At 41.3% G+C, this 20126-nt stretch overlaps 1 protein-coding gene and 1 long non-coding RNA gene across 2 annotated transcripts in view; one reads left to right on the top strand and one right to left on the bottom strand.

The window, feature by feature from the left end:
- COMMD1 (copper metabolism domain containing 1) overlaps nucleotides 1-14133 on the top strand; it is a 67733-nt gene extending 53600 nt beyond the window's left edge. The window contains exon 3 of the mRNA XM_083495326.1: nucleotides 12929-14133. Within this exon, the coding sequence (XP_083351452.1) occupies nucleotides 12929-13036 (108 nt within the window). The 3' untranslated portion in view covers nucleotides 13037-14133. The remainder of the gene's footprint in view (nucleotides 1-12928) is intronic.
- A 606-nt stretch (nucleotides 14134-14739) lies between these two features.
- On the bottom strand, nucleotides 14740-19910 carry LOC310703213. The gene is made up of 2 exons (XR_014523999.1): nucleotides 16237-19910; nucleotides 14740-15986 (listed from the first exon to the last, which is right to left on the bottom strand). It is a non-coding gene; the product is annotated as an uncharacterized lncRNA (long non-coding RNA).
- Nucleotides 19911-20126: the final 216 nt, after the last annotated feature.

Genomic DNA, 20126 nt, shown 5'->3' with positions numbered 1-20126 from the left:
TGCCAGGAGGGGGGGAGCCCCAAAGTGGGGGTTCCAACAGGCTTTTTAGAAGTGACCGCTTTTAATGAATGGGCTGGTGCCATGCTGTTTTTACTGTTTTTACTGTAATTATTTTATGTTTTTAAACATATTTTAATATGTATATAGTTTTAATTCTATTAATGCTTCATTTTTTTTAACAATTTCCCCCCCAATATGTTTTTAGCTTTTGATGCTTTTATCTGCCACCTTGAATCTCGTCAGGGTAAAAGGCAGGGTATAAATTAATAATAATAATAATAATAATAATAATAATAATAATAATAACCAGTGCTGGTCTCTAAGCAGAGGTGAAAGAGGCTGAGACTGAATTATGCTTTTTCATTAGCCTGTTACAGAGCTTATTCATAACCTCACACCCCAGTGGTTTTAATACACTATGAGGAAAGATACTCTGAAACATTTTCACTTGTGCTTTGCCTAATTACCATACAGCAAAATGTGCTGAGGATTTTTATCATATTTTAGTTTTATTTTTTAATCTCACATCTGCACAAACATTGCTGTAGACCCAGCTCTTAATTTACTAGTTACTGGGTGTCCTTATATAAGCTACTATTTTACAGCCTTTGTCTCCTCTCTGGGGATAATGTATATGAAGTTTTTGCTTTGCTTTGCTTTGCTTTGCTTTGCTTATAGAGCTGAATGGGAGCACCAGGGTCATCTAGTCCAACCCCCTGCAATGCCGGAATATTTTGCTCTGTCTGAGGCTCAAACACACAACCCTGAGATTAAGAGTCTCATGCTACACTGACTGAGCTACCAAAGGATTATTATTATCATTTTAATGTATGTCCCACCATTCACCATAAGGTCCCAGGGGGTGACAACAATTTAAAATACAACATCAGGATGAGTCCTGAAAGCACACATCTGCCAAAAGGTGCATAGTGAAGGTGCCAGGGGCATGTCTGTGGGGAAGGAGTTCCCCAAGTAAGCGGCTGCCACAGATTGCCCTCTTCTGAGGGTGGCAGAACTACCAAGAGATCTCCTTTGCACCTTGCCATCAGAGAGGAGAGGGTCTGCAGGGAAGGAGAAGTCTATCAGATATCTGGGGTCTAAGTTGCTTTAAAGACTAATGTGAGCACCTGGAATGGGGCCTGGAAACCAACCGGCAATCACTGCAGCTGTTTTAAAATAGGGGTTATACGAGATCTATATCAAACCCCAGTCCAGTTATGGCTTCCTTGTGTTGGTCGTCAATATTTCTATTACCCCATAACCTGCTGAGTCTTTTTTCCTGTTTCTCTAGAGTCACATGCAGGGGCTTATACCAGTGAACCTGTGTTATAGGGTGTGAGAGAAGAGTTCGCTATACAGTTGCTTTTCAAGTTCATTAATTACAATCTGCACAAGAGCCCTGTTGGTGGCACCGCCTCTGGCTGCTGCCTGGTTGACCCGTGACAGGGCCTTCTCTGTGGTGGTTCTGTTTGTGGAATGCCCGCCCAGCTGAACTTTGTCAGTCTCCCTCACTATTAAAAACATTCCTGTTTACTCAAGCATTTGATGGCTAAACTTTGGCAACTATGAAATTAATAACTGCCATCCTGGGCTTCTCTGAGAGGAAAGGGTGGGATAGCAGCAGCAGCAGCAGCAGCAGCAGCAGCAGTAGTAGTAGTAGTAGTAGTAGTAGTAGTAATGGGCCCCTTTGCTCCTAGGTTTTGGAGGTGTCTTCCAGATCTAAACCAGATTTGCCTGTTCTAGCCTACTGAATATAATGGGATTTAAATTACTCCTTTTCTTTTTCCTTTCAAAAAAGAATTGCAATGTGGTTAGCAGTTTAAAATAAGCATTATTGTTACATACATACATACATACATACATACATGGTTTTATTTGTATGCCACCTGTCCACAGTTCAAATCATGCACAAGGCAGCTTACAACACAGGGGGGGAAATATAACTGCACCGTAACCAAGTACTCAGACAGTAAAGAAAACATGTAAACATATACAACCAAACTGAAGAATTTCCACATAAATTGTTAGGATCTGATCCAAACTTTATTCAGCAGTAACACTGTTCTTGTTGTGTGCCCTTCACAATGGGCTGCAGTTCAGTTTAGAGTTTGGAGTGCGAATGAACATGCTTGTAGCCTTGAGAACTATCAATTGTTGTACTAAACAATTAATATTTACAAAACTCTTTATGTTTAACCAACTCCAGTATTTTATTTCAGGGAAATGCATTTTTTAATGCCAGGTTACAAATCAGAGTTCAGGTTTTCTTGTGCTGGCTCAAGCTCCACAAAGCCAGGAAACTGGAAGTTAGGCTCCCATGGCTTCCCCAAAAACAACAATATCTACACAGCTGTTGTATTCTATAGCGAAGAGACTTCAAGCGCAATCCCGTCTTGACTCCCCAGTGGCGGACACAGCAGGGCTCTTTGTGTGTGCTTCCAGGAAAACACTTGACAAAATGGAAGTGAAGCCAAGGCATCATGGAGTAACAAAATGAAGCTGTGGCTCTTCTGCCAGAATAGTTTTATTCAATTCTAATGTGTGTTTGTTTACTTAAATGGGAGTAGCACTACAAAATGCTTATTCTAGCTTTGAAAGCATTGTCTCTGTAGATTGCCAGCAGGGTTACTGGCTTACACTGCCTAATTTCACTGTTGGCTCTTTTGTATTTGTCTTAGTTTTAATGCCTTTCCATTCCTACACAAAATGTTCCATCATGCTGTTTGGCTTTAAAGATAAGGACGGTTACTGACAACCACTCCAGTCAGGGGAAATTATCTGTGTTAAGTTGAACCCCTTTCAGTGGGCAACCTGACAGAAATCTCTGAATCTTCTACCTTGAGAAGAATATGGAAGGGTATTCTGCTGGTTTTATATCAGTAGTATTTGTTTTTCCTCTTACGTCTGCAATGCAAAAAGAACTTAAATGTTCATATGGTAAAATCACAAACAGTAAGTTTTTCTTTCTGGGAGAGGTGAGAACTTTATTTTTGATGAAGTTTGGGGGGAAAAGAGCGACTGCTGTCATGTGGTCGGAAAAGGGCTGTTAGAAAATCAGGGGCCAACCCCTTTTCTCGAGTCGAGTGTGATAGTATAATAGTATATTAAATGCGTTGCAAGTTATGCAGCACTTATTATTAGCAGCGAAACTCATTTTCATCAAAAATTATCTGAGGCATGTAGCTAAAAGATCAAGTATTGTTTCCATAATTTACAGTTCTTTCTTCAGGCAGATACAACATCAAAAATAAAAACCACTCCCGTCATCTTCCATAGTTGCAGTCCTAATATTCACACAAGTTCGCATTTTGTTGCTGCCCATTTGGAATACTTAGCTAATAGCCTTTGTGTTTTGTGCTCACAGTTACTAATAGTTTCAAAACCATGTCCCATCCATTAAAATCCACAACAGGGGTGTGGGGGGGGGTTAAGGCCCAAGTAATTCAGTCTAAGTGTTCTTGGGTGCACATACTTTCAGACTGCAAAGCACTTTACAGCCTTTATCTCGCTAAATAAATGGGCTTGGTGGTATTCCTTCCACTTCTAGAATCTGATAAGGATTCCACATTTTACTCATTCCTCTCCTTTCCTTTCCTATACAAATGGCATTTTTAATTGTTTAAAGAACACAATGAGCTTGCAGGCCCTTTCAGAGTAAAAAGAAGAGCAAGCTTTGCCCTAAAAGCAGCCAGCAAAGGGAGTTTTCTCTCCGTGGTACAAACAGTGAAACTATCCTAGAAGGTTACTTTCACCATTGTGTAGAAACCGCTCAATGGCACATGTAAGCAAGAAATAACAGGCATTCTTGGTTCAAATATGAGAGAGAAGAATGAGAAGAATGAAAATCAATGACATTAATATGTAATTAATTTAGAATGGTAAAAGGAAGCAGTGTGTAATTATATATAAACCATAATTGAGTTTTAGGATTCTATGTCAGAGGATGTCATCAAAGCTGAATTGGGCATAATTGCCTTATTAGTCCTCATTTACTTCAAAGAACACTGTGCAAATATTTGCTCAGCTATTGCACAGCTAAGTTCCTTCTCGGGACTTCTGCAGCATTCTTTATATTATTAATCTTTCAAACATTAAGGGTACAATTGTATCTTAATTACTTTGACTTCTTTATGCAAATAATTAGCAGGGGTGTGCACCAACCAGCAGATTTTGTTTGAACCCCAATTTGGTGCTTTGGAAAACAGCCTGCCTCAGTTTGATGTAGCTCAGAGTCTATCAAGCTATAATTTTTTTCTTTTTAACAGAGGTGGATGACGGTTGCAGGCCTACTAGCTTACCTAATTACAGGGGCTTTTGTGCTGACCACTTTTAAAGTTTTGGATGTGTGTGTTTTAAGGAAATGCCTATACTTTTTAATCTTGTCACAGAATTGAATAAAATTAGCATAAAGAAGGCTGATTGCCGAAGAATGGATGCTTTTGAATTATGGTGCTGGAGGAGACTCTTGAGAGTCCCATGGACTGCAAGAAGATCAAACCTCTCCATTCTGAAGGAAATCAGCCCTGAGGGCTCACTGGAAGGACAGATCCTGAAGCTGAGGCTCCAGTACTTTGGCCACCTCATGAGAAGAGAAGACTCCCTGGAAAAGACCCTGATGTTGGGAAAGATGGAGGGCACAAGGAGAAGGGGACGACAGAGATGGTTGGACAGTGTTCTCGAAGCTACCAGCATGAGTTCAAGAAGAGTCAGACACGACTAAACAACTAAACAAACAAAGTAGGCACGGGACCCATTCTGAAGGCAAGAAAATTAAGCGACGAGCAAATGTTACAGTTTTATAGACAATGAAAAAGGAAGCACTGTGGAAAATTGGTCTGAAAAGTGCAGACCTGAGAGGGGTGACACTGAGTAAGAAATCTGCCAAAATACAAATAAATAGGGACAGACTTTAGTGGTAGACACTTTCTAAAGTTGATTTGGGGGGTAGAGAAAAAAAGATTTACTTTCTTGGTATAATAATTCCCTCTGATTACAAGTTTCACCTATCAATCACAATGGAGTCTTCCCACTGCCCCCGTCACCTGACTATGGCAAGCTCCGAGACATTACTTTTGCTTTCAGCAAATGCTTCGTCTGCAACGTTATTTGATGCCAGATTGCCAAGGTGTCAGAAAATGCTTCCTGCTTCCTGTTTCAATTCATGCCACCTCATACAGAGGTGGAAGAACTGATGCAAACATCGTCACACTCCCCTTGGGACTACTCATTCCAGTCCTTTCCTTGGTAGAAAAGGGTGATCCACCAAGGACGTGGAGACCCTTTGCCATCACGTCCCTCTTTTCTTGCCCTAGGTAATCTTGGTGGGCCCCTTGAGATGGGGAATGCGAGGTGAGAGCCCGGCAAATGTTCTTTTGCTTGCTTACTTGAAATACATGCAAAGCCCACGCTAAGGACTGAACAGCTTTGGGGCAAACAAGATCAACCTGACAGATGAAAAACTTTACTGCAATATCTCCATGCCACGTTGAGAAATTTCTGATTGGGTTGCCAACATACATTTCTGACTTGGATGCAATCCAAACCCTAAAGGATGCAGACAGTGGTCTCCATATGTACATCCTGGACTACTTCTTGTTTAGAAGTAAACAATATTCATGAAATATAGTCACCCTCTGCCCCTGACTCCTTTATGTTTAAAAAAACCTTTAGTGTAGCATTGTTTGGTGGCCAGTGTTTAAGAAATAAAGGTCTCAAGTCTCTGTGCACATACCAAGTGGCTTGGTGCTCTGGAATGTGGTCATTTTTCTCGTGTTTAGATTATTACCTTCTGTTTCATGGTCTTTCCATGTCATCACTGCTAATGCTGCAAACTTTAGAAGAGGATATTTTAACAGTTTTTATTTATATTGAAACATCCAGCTCTAAAAACTAGCTAATCCAAATCAATTATGGATGACCCGTGTCCTAGCAACACAGAGAGGGGAGCTGTTCCAAGTGATTATGACAAAACTCCCTTTTTCAATAATGTAGAGAAACATGAGATGGAGAATCACAAATGTGAGGGCGTTCACTGGCGCTGGATTTTTTGTAGCTGCCTTATAGCACAATCCTACACATCTCTACTCAGGGAATTACTCCCTATAAACCTTAAAAGCCATGTTAATGAACAGCATTTCATGTTACCTTCCTGTATGACAATTGTAGTGTACTTCTTAAAAATTAATACATATTTGAAATTTGAAACACGCAGGGCAAAGGTAACTTTCCATAAAAAAGTGGTTGGGGATAAATGCATCAAAATGCAGCATTTCTCAAGAAGCTACAAGCAAAGTGTGGAATGCAGTAACTACATGCTTACACGACTTCATAAACTAGTAGTAGCACTGCACTGCATGCAAAGTAACTGGAGTGTATACGCAGCCAAAGTCTCCCCCTCCTCTCTTGATTGCATCTGCTCCCTGGATGTAATCTCTTCTGCAAAGGGCTGAAGCATAATTTCAGGCAGGAGGAGTAATGAGAAAGAGTGGTGTGCGTACCCCTATACCGTAAATTGAGAGGATTGGCTTTCCTTGTCTGCAAAGGAATTGCAGCCAGTCCCACTGAAATTAGGCAAGCCAGGTGACCTTTAAGCACTGTCCACCCACTGCAGCATCCATTCTTCCCTCCCATTCTCCCCCTCCACTGTCCTTATCTCCTTCTTCCTTTGCTCTTGGAACACATCTCTGAGTGTTTGAAGGTCCCCCTTAACAGCTGCACAACTGGCAGAAATTCAACGGCAGAGTCTACATGTGAGGCTAATGCCACACTAGTGGGTTTTTTTTGTGTCCTCCTTTGTTCTCGTCTTCAGTGATACATATTTTCTTTTTGGGCAGCACATAAGGAACCACCCTACTTAAAACTTTCTTTGTTCTGAATAGTGAAACCTGAAGGAGGGGACAGTTCATAAGCTTGTGTACAATTGTTTTTAATGACTAGCAACGCAAATACTATTATTTGTATTTCTCAATCTTAGAACCCAACATATTACTATGGGATACATGAAAACAAAGGGGCATTGTATGTCCTTTTGTTAACTTCACCATTCATTCCAGCAGGACTTGTATAGGAAGAATTGCCGGTGGATTCTGCTTATGGTGGGTTAGAACGTATCTTTCAAATTCTTTGTGTGCAATACTTCACACATACCAACTGGAGCTGAGCCTGGAAAGGTTAACTTGAGTGCTGGTAAATAATCCTCCTTTGATTTAAGGGTTATAAATGATGGATTGGAAAAAACGTAATATCATAAAAGCAGTGAAATTAAATTTACTGCACTGTAGCAAATGGAAGGCTTTACTTCTGTTCTTGGACTTGCTCCAGTCCCTTCAATCCTTTCAATTTAATCTCCAATAGGATATGATTGATTCTACATTAGAAGAATTAAAGAACAATTCCTCTTGAAAGACGGATAACTTTCCCCCCCCCTCCTATAACATAGCCTCTTAAATCATGTAATACCCAACTAATTATGGGAGAGCAAACAAAATTCTGCATATCAAATGCTTCTCCCATGGAAAGGAATCACAGATACAAGCCTCACTTTCAGGATTTTGATGCTGCCATTCTGTATCCACTTACTGGGGAGTAATCTAATTGACCTCAGGGTAGACATGCATTTGTTTGCACTGTACATGTCAGAATTATATTTACAGTGGTACCTTGGTTTACAAACATAATTCGTTGCAGAAGTCCGTTCTTAAACCAAAGCGTTCTTAAACCAAAGCACGTTTTCCCTACTGAGGCATCCCGCCACCAGTGCCCTTCCACCGTTTGGCTTCCGTTCACCCTCTTGGGCAAAGTTCACTAACCGGAACGCCTACTTCCGGTTTTGCGGAGTTCGTTCACCGAATGGTTCATTAACAGGACTGTTCGTAGTCCGAGGTACCACTGTATTGAGAAATTATAATGAATAGTGATTTGTTCTTTTCTTTTGCTGCCAAGATTGTAGTGCATATGAAAACAACTAGGCCAATAAGATTGTACTGCATCTCATTAACTTTGCAATTATCCAGCTTTTATTTGGTGATCATACATTGTTTGAACCTCACAGGATAGAAATAGTCCTTCAAATAACTTTTTGAGTCCTGCAATTTGATTCGGTTGAAGTGGATGCAATAGGATGTTAAATAATTTTCTACAACATCCTTACCTAACTGCACAATGGACTAGTTTGTCTCTTCTGAGATTGCTGATTTTATTTGAAAAGAGCAACTTTGGCAATGTCTGTTTGCCTTCGTTTGATGCTACTCATTGTATATGAACTGTGTGTGCTTAGCTGTCATGCTCAGCTACAAAAAGCAAGACACACAGTCTTTTCTGGGGTCTACACACATTTCATATTGGTTTTTTATTTTCATTTATATTAGCAGCAATGGCTTTGTAGCTACATCTAGGCAAGTCCCATTGAGGGAGGAATCTTAACTGAACAGCAAATAACAAGGTCTCTTGAGACATATATATTCAGGTGAGCAATTTTTCACTCTCAAAGTAAGAGAACACATTTTCCAAAGGCATAGTCAAATTGATTTAAAAGCACCTTTTTCAGGTGACGCTTACTGCAGCCTATATTCTCCAAAGAAAGCAAGACCACTGCACATGGTATACAGAGAGGGCATAGATGGTCTGTATCGCTAGTTCCTGAACATTTTGGCCTTTACAGAAATACTCTTACCGACTGTGGTGCCTCTAACTTCCCCTCACTTGCAAACATCTATATGAACAGCCATCTTCCTGCAATACCATGTGTACAAATCCTCTTAGATCAGGCATAGGCAAACTCGGCCCTCCAGATGTTTTGGGACTACAACTCCCAATGATCCCGAGCTAACAGGACCAGTTGTCAGGGGTGATGGGAATTGTAGTCCCAAAACATCTGGAGGGCCGAGTTTGCCTATGCCTGTCTTCGATAAACCGCTCTGCTGCAATGATGGGCTGTATCCAGTGTTAGTCCTACTTAGAGCAGGCTCATTGAAATTAGAATTGCAGAGTTGGGAGGGACCCCAAGGGGCATTATACAGGCATCCCCCCACTTACACATGATCAACTCACGTTTGACCATGTATCTGCACGGTGCTGGGAAGTAAATAGACTCCAACCAGGAAATGGTGGGAGAGAGCTGGCGAGTCCTTGTGGCTTGTGAGGACAACCCTTCACAGAGCCAGTGTGGGGGCAGAGGAAGCCCCAAAGAGGCTGCAGGCACAGTGGGGCTTTTTTAGGCTGCTCAGCCTCCCTGCCTAGCAGCTGACATGCACAAGTAGCGCAGAAGCAGCCGCCACTTTTCCATGCGTCCTCCAGCCGGCTTAGAAAGACAATCATGTGGAAAGAAAAGACTCTACGAGAAAAGTAAAGCTGAAAATTGTTCATGTTATATTTGTTAACCGATATGCTAAATATATTATAGTGCCTGTCCAAAATGGATTACCTACTGAACTTTCAAGTTATGGGGACAGACTCAGGGGTCCCTAAAATATGATTTAGCAAAGGATGTTAGTGTCCCTTCAAAGTACTGTTAAATGTCACTGGGAAGAATGTGGGAGGCCAGGCAACATGGCAGAGGGAAGGAAGATGCAGTCTGAAGGCTTTGATAAGAAACATATTTGACTGCAGCAAAGCAGACAGCACTTATCAATCTGGGTAAGCAGAACTGACAGGCTTGACAAAAATAGCCTTTCACATTTCCTTGTCTAGGAAATAGGCTAGACTGTGAATCATGGGTTTCATTGGCTGCATACATTTCCCAAAAAAATTCTTCTGCTTATAGTTGTATCTGTCCTTTCAAAAAACCTTTGGGCAAAGTGCCTCACCAAAAACTTCTGTGGAATCTTATCAGTCATGGCGTAAGAGGCAAAGTTCTCTTGGGGATCAGGAGCTAGTTAATTAACAGGAAGCAGAGAGTGTGGAAAAAGGGATAGCTCAGTGGGGAGAGCATGAGACTGAGGGTTGTGGGTTCAAGCACATTGAGTAAAAGATTCCTGCATCGTGGTCCCTTCCAACTCTACAAGTCTATGATTCTGTGCGTAGGAATAAATGGACAGTGGAGGGATATAGAAATGCTACTCAGTGTTAACAAGTGTAAAGTGATGCACATTGGTGCAAAAAATCCTAATTTCACATACATGCTTATAGAGTCTAAACTGGTGGTGACTGACCAGAGTGAGACCTTGGGGTCAATGAAGATGTCGACTCAGCATGCAGGAGCTGTGAAAAAGGCAGGTTCCATGCTAACTATCATTAGGAAAGGAACTGCAAATGCAACTGCTGCTATCATTATACAAATCTATGGTGTGGCTGCATTTGGAATACAGGAAGCCCGTAACTTATGCACATTTAACTTGTGTGCATTCAGCTTTACGTGCATGGCAAAAAAAGTAGAAAATTACTTTGGCAAATTCACCCACCATTGAACCCAAAGTGTTTTGGCTATACACAATTTTGGCTTTAGGTGTGATCCCCAGAACATAACCCCTGCATACTTTGTGGGCTTACTGTACTGTGTACAATTCTGGTTGCCTCATCTCAAAAAAGACATTGTAGTTGGAAATGGTCCAGAGAAGGGCAAATAAAATGATCAAGAGGATGATGAAATTCCCCTGTGAAGAAAAGTTTAAGCATTTGGGGCTTTTTACTTTAGAGAAAAGACAAATAAGAGGTGCCATGACAGAAGTACATGCAATTATGCCTGGCATTGAGAAAAGTTTTTCTCCCTCTCTCATAATTCTGGACCTCATGGACATCCTGTGTATCTGAATGTTGGAAGAGTCCAAATACTTAACTATGGAATTTGCTTCCACAAGAGGAAAGGTTGAGGAAAAATGCTTTCAGTTCTAACATTTCTCTCTTAGTGTGAGGGTTTCAGGCCAAAGGAGGGAATCAAATCCACTCCCCAACTCCCCCTCCCTTTTTACAGTTGAGTTTCACCCAAGTAAGCATTTCCCTAGAACAGGCTTCCTCAAACTCGGCCCTCCACGTTATTAGACTACAATTCCCATCATCCCTGACCACTGGTCCTGCTAGCTAGGGATCATGGGAGTTGTAGGCCAAAAACATCTGGAGGGCCGAGTTTGAAGAAGCCTGCCCTAGAAGACTGGCTCATCTTCCTCCATCTCCAACCTTTTCAATTTGTTCTAATATATCACAAACAATAGAAAAACTTTTAGTCTCTTTTCTCACCCACTTGCCAGAGCTAGGAGGACCTGTCGCCACAATTGCCAGCCAATCAGTTTTGCTGAAGCCTGATCCTGAAACAGACCTCCCCTATGACTATCATGACGCTGTGCTTTTTGCTCTCATGTGGAGCATGGCCTTGGGACAGTTTCTCAGCTAAATAAGCATGGCTTATTTAGCCTTGTATGTATAAGAGATATGGAGCAAAACTCGTCTTAGGTTATGTATCTGCTCATCCTTGTTTTTCTTCTCTGTTTTTAATGTGAAATTTTATGCCAGAAAGGTTGTTTACCGTTTTGCTTTCACTTGATTCTGTTAGAAAAAAAGACTGCTAGCATGAATCAGTTCAGAGACTATTTAGATAAAGTATGTTAAACAAAAACTGACTCTGGTTTTTTTTTGGGGGGGGGGTGCTGTTGCCTATACATTCTTCATAGCCAGAATTGACTCAGCAAGATTGTGTTTGTGCATGTGCGTGTGTGCATTTTAAATCCCTGTATGTATAGTTTTGGTTTGACTTGTTGTAAATGCCGCCAATTCTTCACTATAACTTTGACTTAGAGACTTTTCCTTGAAAGACACAAACAGATAGCTCAGTTTAAAACATATTATTCTCATTAATATGTATAACATTCAGTCTGTGTCTTTCAGTTTACATTAAAGCAGGTTCTGTAACGTTAATGTATGTGTCAGTCCATATTTATCCTATTATTTTACAGTACAGCATATTTGTAAGTATCAGTAGTTCTGAGATGTAAAATAGTTTCTTTGCTCTTCTTGCTCTCAGTGCTGAGGAATGCCCAACATGCTCCTCTGCCAAAATAAGAATTATCTGATGAGCAGCATTGTTGCTTGACTGAAGCTGGCATTCAGGGACGGATAAAATATATATCCTGTAACTAGTTTGCAAGGCATCTGGTTTGGGTTTCAACTGTCCTGGTATTGCGATTTTCAAACAACAGAACTCTGAAGAGTTCCTCCGAAGCTTATCAGGGGCTCTTAAATGAAAAGATGGGGAATAGTGGGCAAAATCCACAAAGTGCAACCACATACTGGGGATATCTACTGGGGTTTAGCAGCAGTTTCTGGAGCAAAAATGAAGCCCAAGAGGCTTGCTGTGTGTGTATGCTAGAAACCACTTCTCAGAAACCGCTGCTGCACCCAAGGGATTTATGTCAAATGTGTAGGCATTCTTCAGCAGACAGTTTGATGTAGAAACGGTTTCTGAATGTAGAAAGTTTGAAAGCTAACCTTTATGCATATTAGCTTTATGTAAAAACATTGCCATAAAAAAAAATTAGGACCGTCACTTTCTCACACTGTATGATTGATCATGTTAGACCATGTGACAAGCTCTATCCTTGGCGACTCTCTGTGCGCATCAGTAATCTATACACTTCCTGCATGTGGTAGATAGGGGACCATGAAATCTTATGCTGCAACAAATTGGTTTGTCTTTAAGGCCCCACAGGACTCCCCCCCCCCTACTGCTGCACCTTTCGTAGGTGGGGGTTGTGTTGCTGTTACATACTCATATGACTTTCCTTTTGGAAGAAAAATCAATATGGATATTTCCTTTCATCATACTGTTTTCACTGTTCCACAGCCATTATTCCAAAGCATTTCTGTGAAGGAAAAAGTCTAGTTTGGAACCAGTCCACAGATGTTCTCATCCAAATAGTCTTTCTTGCTCCTAATTTTTTTCTTTGTTAAGTTTCCAGCACTTTTTCCTAACATTAACATCTTCCTTCCTTCTTTGTTCCAGGAATCTGAATTTTTGACTTTGGAATTTGATGAGATCAAATTGAATCAAATGATGAGGAAGCTTTCGGAGATTGAAGACAGCATTACTTCTCTGACTCAGTCAAACTAGCTTTTGAGTTAAAACTGTGTATGGCACAAAATATGTTTTAATTCCTGTTCATTCCTTTGATCATCATGCTTGTTGTGAAATATTTTAGTTCATTCTTCTGTCATGTAAGAACTGAAATAAAGATGGCAAAAAAGTAACACAGGAAAAACATGCATAGACGCTTGCAAAGATCATTCCGCCCATTAAAACAAAAGGATGTAATTGGATTAAAATAGAGTTAATAGCAGAGCTCTGCAGAACAGCAGGAGGTATTGCTATTATTCACTTTTGTTCTCCAGCAGTTGAGACCAGAAGATAGCTCCCTTGCCTCAAGTGAGAACGAATGTGAAAGTGAAAAGAATGGAAAGTTCTACATACAGATTGTACTGGGGAACGAAGACAAGAGTCCTGGTTCAGACGTGAAGGCCAGTTCAGGCATTTATCTTAAGCTGACATCGCAGCTTGCATGGTGAAAGGACAGGTGCATGCCCCATCGCTGCACATAATGTGTGGCACAGGTACTCTAAACAGGCCTTCGTGTGTGCATTCTGGCTCAAGCTCCCCCTTCTTTAGGGAGAAATGCTGTGTGGCTCAGACCATTGCACAGCTGGTCCTCTATTGGGGGCGGGGCTAGTTACATTATGCGCCGGTGAGGCCGAGGCCTAGTCCTCCCTCCAGTGAGTTGTGGCAGTGGCTGCTATGTGACAATAGGCCCAGGAGAAAAATCCCTGTAGTAAATTCCTATACGTACCTTTATTTCCCTTCATATTCAGCAGCAGCTTGTTTGTACACACAAAGAGTTCATAATTGGAAACCATTGTCAGACTGTCAGACCCTATCAGGAAAATTAAGCATAAGTGTATTTTGGCTACTTCAAGCACAATGCATGAAAGTTCAAAACCCCATGCTGGAAATTATTATCCAGTCATTTGAAAAGCCTAAATAGGTGTAGTTTCAGATGGAGAGCAAATTAACATCAGAAAGACTTTTCAGCATGAACTGTTACATCTCTAGAGCAATGCCTTGTGGTATATTACAGTGCATATTGAAAATGTAAACTGTAGGGCAAAATATTAAAGTGACATGCATATATGAACTCCAGAACCTCTCAAGGGTGACAGTACTGTTGCTTGCTTTCTGTGGATGGATTTGATTGTGGGGGGGGGGGGTTCTTTGGCAGGGTTGCTATTGGGATTTTTCTTTCCCCTCTTTTGAGAACATCCTTCAATATCTTAACTAATTTATTCAGCATGTCAAGTGTTCAGTTTCACCTTACTCCCATTTCTCAGTGGGGCTATCTGCCTCAAGAGGAGAACTGGTTCTTGCCCAGGACCCTCATGTGTGGTCCCATTCCTGCTTTTTCTGACAGTTTGATGCTAGGTCCTAGTTCTCTTGCCCCTTCCCTCCATATTTTTAATAATATTTTAAACAAAAAACAAAACATTGCTTATGGGGCAGCAGGAAATACATCTCTTCCCAGAAGACCTGGTTTTCTGAAGGACTACTACTGGATACCAAACCAGTTTGATCCTTGTTTCATTGTCATAAACATGATTTGATGGTTATTGGAAACATCTGCTCCTACACTACTGTCCTCCTTTGCCCGCAAGAGAGGAAGAGAGTGAAAACTTTGTTTTCACATTGGAGCAATCTGCAGTTCCACATTATGTACAAGCCGTGGGCTGGCCCACCGTCCTTCAGACCATGTGGTGGGCCGGATTATATTTGGGGGGGGGGAATGAACGAATTCCTATGCCCCACAAATACCCCAGAGATGCATTTTAAATAAAAGCACACATTCTACTCATGTAAAAACACGCTGATTCATGGACCATATGTGGGCCGGATTGAGAAGGCGATTGGGCAGGATCCAGCCCCTGGGCCTTAGATTGCCTACCCCTGGTTTATATCATGGGTTTATATTAATGAGGAATCTTCATTAAACCTGAGGGTTGGAATCCACCGGGAGCAACCTTACTGGAGCCGCCTGGCAATAGTAGGTGGGTCCAGAAGCAAAAAGTAAGGTGGGTTGAAAGATGTGACTCTTATCTTTTATGACTTCAGTCCAGCCATGCAAAAGTCAGCACTTTCTAACCACACACACTCACACCTCCAGGCAAGCAAGAGGCATTGTAGACAAGATAGAGAAGTTTGGATTAATGCCCCAGGCATGAGGTCCTACACCTTTGATTTAGGTGATGGGCTGAATTGGGCCAGGAAATGGGGCAATGCCTTGTGGAATCCCAGGAACTAAATGACTTGATGAGTAGAATTTATAGCAACTGAGTTTTCAGGCATAGCTCCTTGGTCTTCCTCATAACCAGCAAAATAAACAATGCAACATAATAAATGGTGTGGGTTTCCTTAATTTGCACAAACTGGACAAGATTTAAGGTCCTCCCTCCCTCTTAGAGCACAGCAGACACATCGGACAGAATATAAGGAACCAAGCAGCACACATTCCACCTCTTAATCACATCCCTAGAAAGCACATGCTGCTTCGTCATAGGACAAGTGCAGTGGGATATGCCAAGAGGGCCCACATGGGTGCCATGGCAGCAGATGTCCTTGCAAGCCAAGCCCTCAACTGGGCCAAGTATCTGAAGGCACCTTCCCCATCTCATTTTACTTCTCCCTTCAGCACCACAACGACGTCTGGCCTCCTATCATGCAATGATGTTTTGTTTCTGCTGCCACATTTTTGTAATATTAATGGTTAATGATATGTGATCTTGCCTAACGAGTCAAGAACACTAAAACCATGATCTAACTGCTGAGGTACTTGTGACCTTTGATCACAGAATTATATTGAATGCTCAAATATACTTTGGACAAGAACTGTTTTTTGAACTGAAGGACGCAGTTTAAATAAGCTACATCATGTCAAATTCTTCAGTGGATGGAGCAGTGTGGTGTAAATGAAAGCTGCAAAGAAACTCAAGGCAGATGTCAGGAAGGAGTATTTTACACACTACAAAACTATATTCAAAATAAAAAAATTCCTTCCAGTAGCACCTTAAAGACCAACTGAGTTAGTTCTTGGTATGAGCTTTCGTGTGCATGCACACTTCTTCAGATACACTGAAACAGAAGTTGCCAGATCCTCCTATATAGTGAGAAGGTGGGGAGGGGTATTACTCAGAAGGGTGGTGGGAATGGGAGATAGGCAGAAAGCTGAGATGAGCCTGTTGACGACTCTTAACGACTGCAATAGGTCTTACAGGAAAAACTATATGAAATAGTTTACCAGAGGTTTGCTGAGGCAGGAAAGTCAGAATCATTTTAGAAGAAAATGGATGATATCCTGAAGTAACTGAAAAATATTTCTGTAAGTCAGAGAATCACAGAGTTGGAGGGAACCCTGTGGGTCACCTAGTCCAACCCCCTGCAAGGCAGGAATCTCAACTAAAACATCAATGACAGGTGGTCATCCCGCCTCTGCTTAAAAACCTGCAAGGAGCAACCACACCCTCGGCCAACCCCAACCTCTCTCACCACCCAAGGAACACAAGTGACTAGCAGGGAACCTGCACAAGCGACACTGACACAAAACCCCACATATATTAAGTATAATAGAAACATGGCCACCCGACCCCACCCCCACTCACCTTTCCTCCCTCCACCTCTTCCCCCCTTTTCTTCCTAATGTCTCAACAAATGAAACTGATCTGTAAAAAATGTTACTTGGGGGGAAAAGAGAGAGAGATTGCACATACTTTTGTAAACCAAGAAAATCTTTAATAAAAATACATTTTTTAAAAAAACCTACAAGGAAGGAGAGTCCGCCACCTTCCAAGGGAGACCGTTCCACTGGCTGAACAGCTCTTACTGTCAGAAAGTTCTCCCTGAAGTTTAGTTGGAATCTCCTTTCTTGTAGCTTGAAGCCCTTGCTTTGGGTCCTAGCCTCCAGAGCAGGAGAAGCCAGTCTTGCTCCAGCTTCCATGTGACAGCCCTTGAGATATTTGAAAATGGCTATATTTGAAGATGGTGGCTGGGGGAACCCAGTCAGATGGGTGGGATGAGTACTATCAGTCAACCAGACATTTGGTTGATTGACATCCTATGCCCTTTTAAAACATGGGGGGGATGATTAGGTTGTTTTCATTTTAATTAATTAGTTTGTGGTTTTCTTTTTTGATTTTATCCTATGGACTGCCCTGAGACCTGCAGATATAGGTCGGTATACAAATTTAATAAATAATAAAATAAATCATCATCTTCATCATATTCTCTCAGTCTCGACTTTTCCAGGCTAAACATACTTGACTCCCTCAACTGTTCCTCATAAGGCTTTGTTTCCAGACCCTTGATCATCTTGGTTGCCCTCTTCTGCACATGTTTCCAGCTTGTCAACATCCTTCTTAAATTGTGGTGCCCAGAACTGGACACAGGACTGCGTGTTTGGTCTCACAAGGCATCATATCCGTGCAGAGGGCGTGGGGCGTAACTGGCTTAGCAACCTGAGGCCTTTGGTTTAAAGTAACCATTTTGGCATTCTGTTTGTAAGTTTGCTTTGTTTTTCATGTAAAAACTCAATTAAATACTGAGATATATGAATGACATTTGTTATGTCTGTTCAGCACACAATTTTAAGTTTCAAGCCTGAATACCAGCTTATCACCAAAATCCCCATCTGCAAAGCAGAAAGGGAAATGCAAAATAGATTTTACATTAAGTGCCAACAGTCTGGTTCCTTACAGTTCAAGTGAAGACCTCTCTTCTGCATAGGTCAGACAGGCACTGTAACTAGATTTCTGCACCATCACACTGTCCGTTAAGCATTCAGACCAGTTTCCTTCTGGAGAATACTCACTGGTTGTCATTGTTCATAGCTGAATAGTGGAGGCAGCACCTCTTTCCAGAAAGTTAGTAATTGTGATAACACAAGAAAATACAATATGCCAGGTACGCCACCTCCAAAATTGCTTGTTTACTGCAGTTGATATGTTACCTTCTGGTGGTGCGCTAAGGCTCAATGAAGGCTGTAATCAAAGCTATAAACACTGTAATTTAGCTTTACAGAAAATTACAGTTCCCCTTAAAGAAACTGTGCACTACAGTGAGTTGACGTGCACATATTAATTAGATGGGTTTCTGGACACTGTTAAATGTCGTGTAATATGTATAAGCATCTAGTTTTTGCCAAACACTAACACAGAATACCTTCACAGTTTAAACTGTTTTTCTGAGTTAGGCTGCTTTCATCCAAGCTTAACTGTGTTCAAGATTGTAACCTTTCTTTCTCTCTCCTACCAGCTTTTTGTGGCAGTTCAAAATAATCTGCTTTGTTTTTAATCTGCTTCCATTGACAGCTGTATTGAACAGTATCATTTACTTCTGATTTATACAGATAAAGTTGAACGCAAGGGGTTGGGGAAGAAACCCTCTTATTTTACTACAAAGTTTGTGTGTTAAAATATTATGGGCTGTATTCTTCTTCTCTCCCCCCCCCCCCGCCCCATTTGTTTGTCTGAAGCTTAGAAATTTCAGCCAAAACCTTTGTAATCTTCAACTTTGTTCTTCCTTGAATATATCAACCTTTCCGCAACTAAAATCATCCCATAGTTTATTCACCCAACATGGCACTTTGTTGACTGCTACCTTGCCTCTTCTTGTCCTCAATGGTAGGCATGGAAATGGCTCTGGAACATCTTCATCTGTTCTGTGGCTGATTTTGGCCCAGGGAACATCTGCACCATCTTTTGTTATCAATGGATTTCACAGGCATAACACAATGACAGGAATAATTTTCCAGCTGTGAGTTTGGGTTTGGGGGCTAATAATAATGTAAAGAATGTTAGTCATACTCAGAGAAGGCAACTAACTTAATTTCACTGTGTCTACTCTGAGTAGAATTGAGTTGGATACAACTCACTGCCTGCTGTTTTAGTCTTCTAGGATGTTCTGTTCTGCATGCAAGATGACTTTCTGTTTTCTGTCCATTTGCCTAATGCATTTTATTTCCTATTTTTTGAAGCATAAAGTTTTATCTGTTAGTGGAATGTAGTTGCTTTAAAACTCTGGATTTTTGAAAGCATATATTAAAAGTACTGGTAGACAATTATCACTGCTTCCCTTTAATAAACAGTTTAGACTGCGAGGGGTTTTTTATTACTTGAATAAAAAATAAATCCTAAATGCCTCTTGGATTGCTAACAGGAAACATTAAAGCATTTTGACTGATGGATCTAATGCATTTCCCCCAGTTCACACTTGTTTATTTCTGGAACTTTCCTCTGCTTCCCCTCCTGCCTGCCCCAACCACTTCCAGGCATTTTTGTGTTAGCGTGTTTTAAATATTTAGAAAGAGTAGCTTAATTTAGCTGAGGGGAGTTGCAGTCATTTCTAATGAGAGCCTTTTAAGGATATAGTTTCATGGGAGAAACAGGGAGATTCTGGGGTGGCTCAGTGATCCTTCCCAGCAGCTGATGGAACTAACTCACTTTCACAAGCTTTATAATGAAGAAGTCGTGTGGATGGTTCTGAGATGGTTCTGCAATGCCAAGAGGAGAGAAAACATGACAGGAACTCTAAACAACTGACTTCAACAGACATTAAGGAGAAATGCCGTATTTAGGGTGTGTATATCACTGACGTTTTCCTGCAGAGGCCGTAAGTTTCTAAATAAAAGATGTCAGGGCAAATAGGGAATATCTATCATCTTCGTGCTCTGCGTGTGAGCTCTGGGAGGCATTTGGCTGGCCACAGCTGGAAGTGTTGCTGGATCTGACAGGCTACCACGGTATGTGTGGTGGCTCCTGACTGAGGCTTCCCTAAAGCATTCTTCACAAACTTTCTCCTGCGATTGTCACCTTTTGAAACCGTGGACTTGGGTGTTTCAACAAGCTCTCTGTTTCTCAAAGATGGATGTAAAAACAACGAACAGGGAGTAGTTCAAGCTGAAACAATATTGAAAAGGGGAAAGCTGGCTAGTTTTGTGGAAAACATTCTTCACTGCCATTACCGCTCCCTGCTCAGGCTGCATAGAATCACTTCAAGTGACAGAGATGAGCTATCTTTTTATCCCTCTGCCATATTCAAAATCAGTATGCCTAAATGGTCCTTTTATCCATTTTATTTGCATAGGAGAGCCTAGGACTTGCCAATCAGA

This window comes from Podarcis liolepis (genome assembly GCF_965112155.1).
Source record: "Podarcis liolepis genome assembly, chromosome: 3".
Classification (NCBI taxonomy): domain Eukaryota; kingdom Metazoa; phylum Chordata; class Lepidosauria; order Squamata; family Lacertidae; genus Podarcis; species Podarcis liolepis.
The sequence above is the reverse complement of the archived record's forward strand: the minus strand, read 5'-3'. Positions and strand labels throughout refer to the sequence as shown.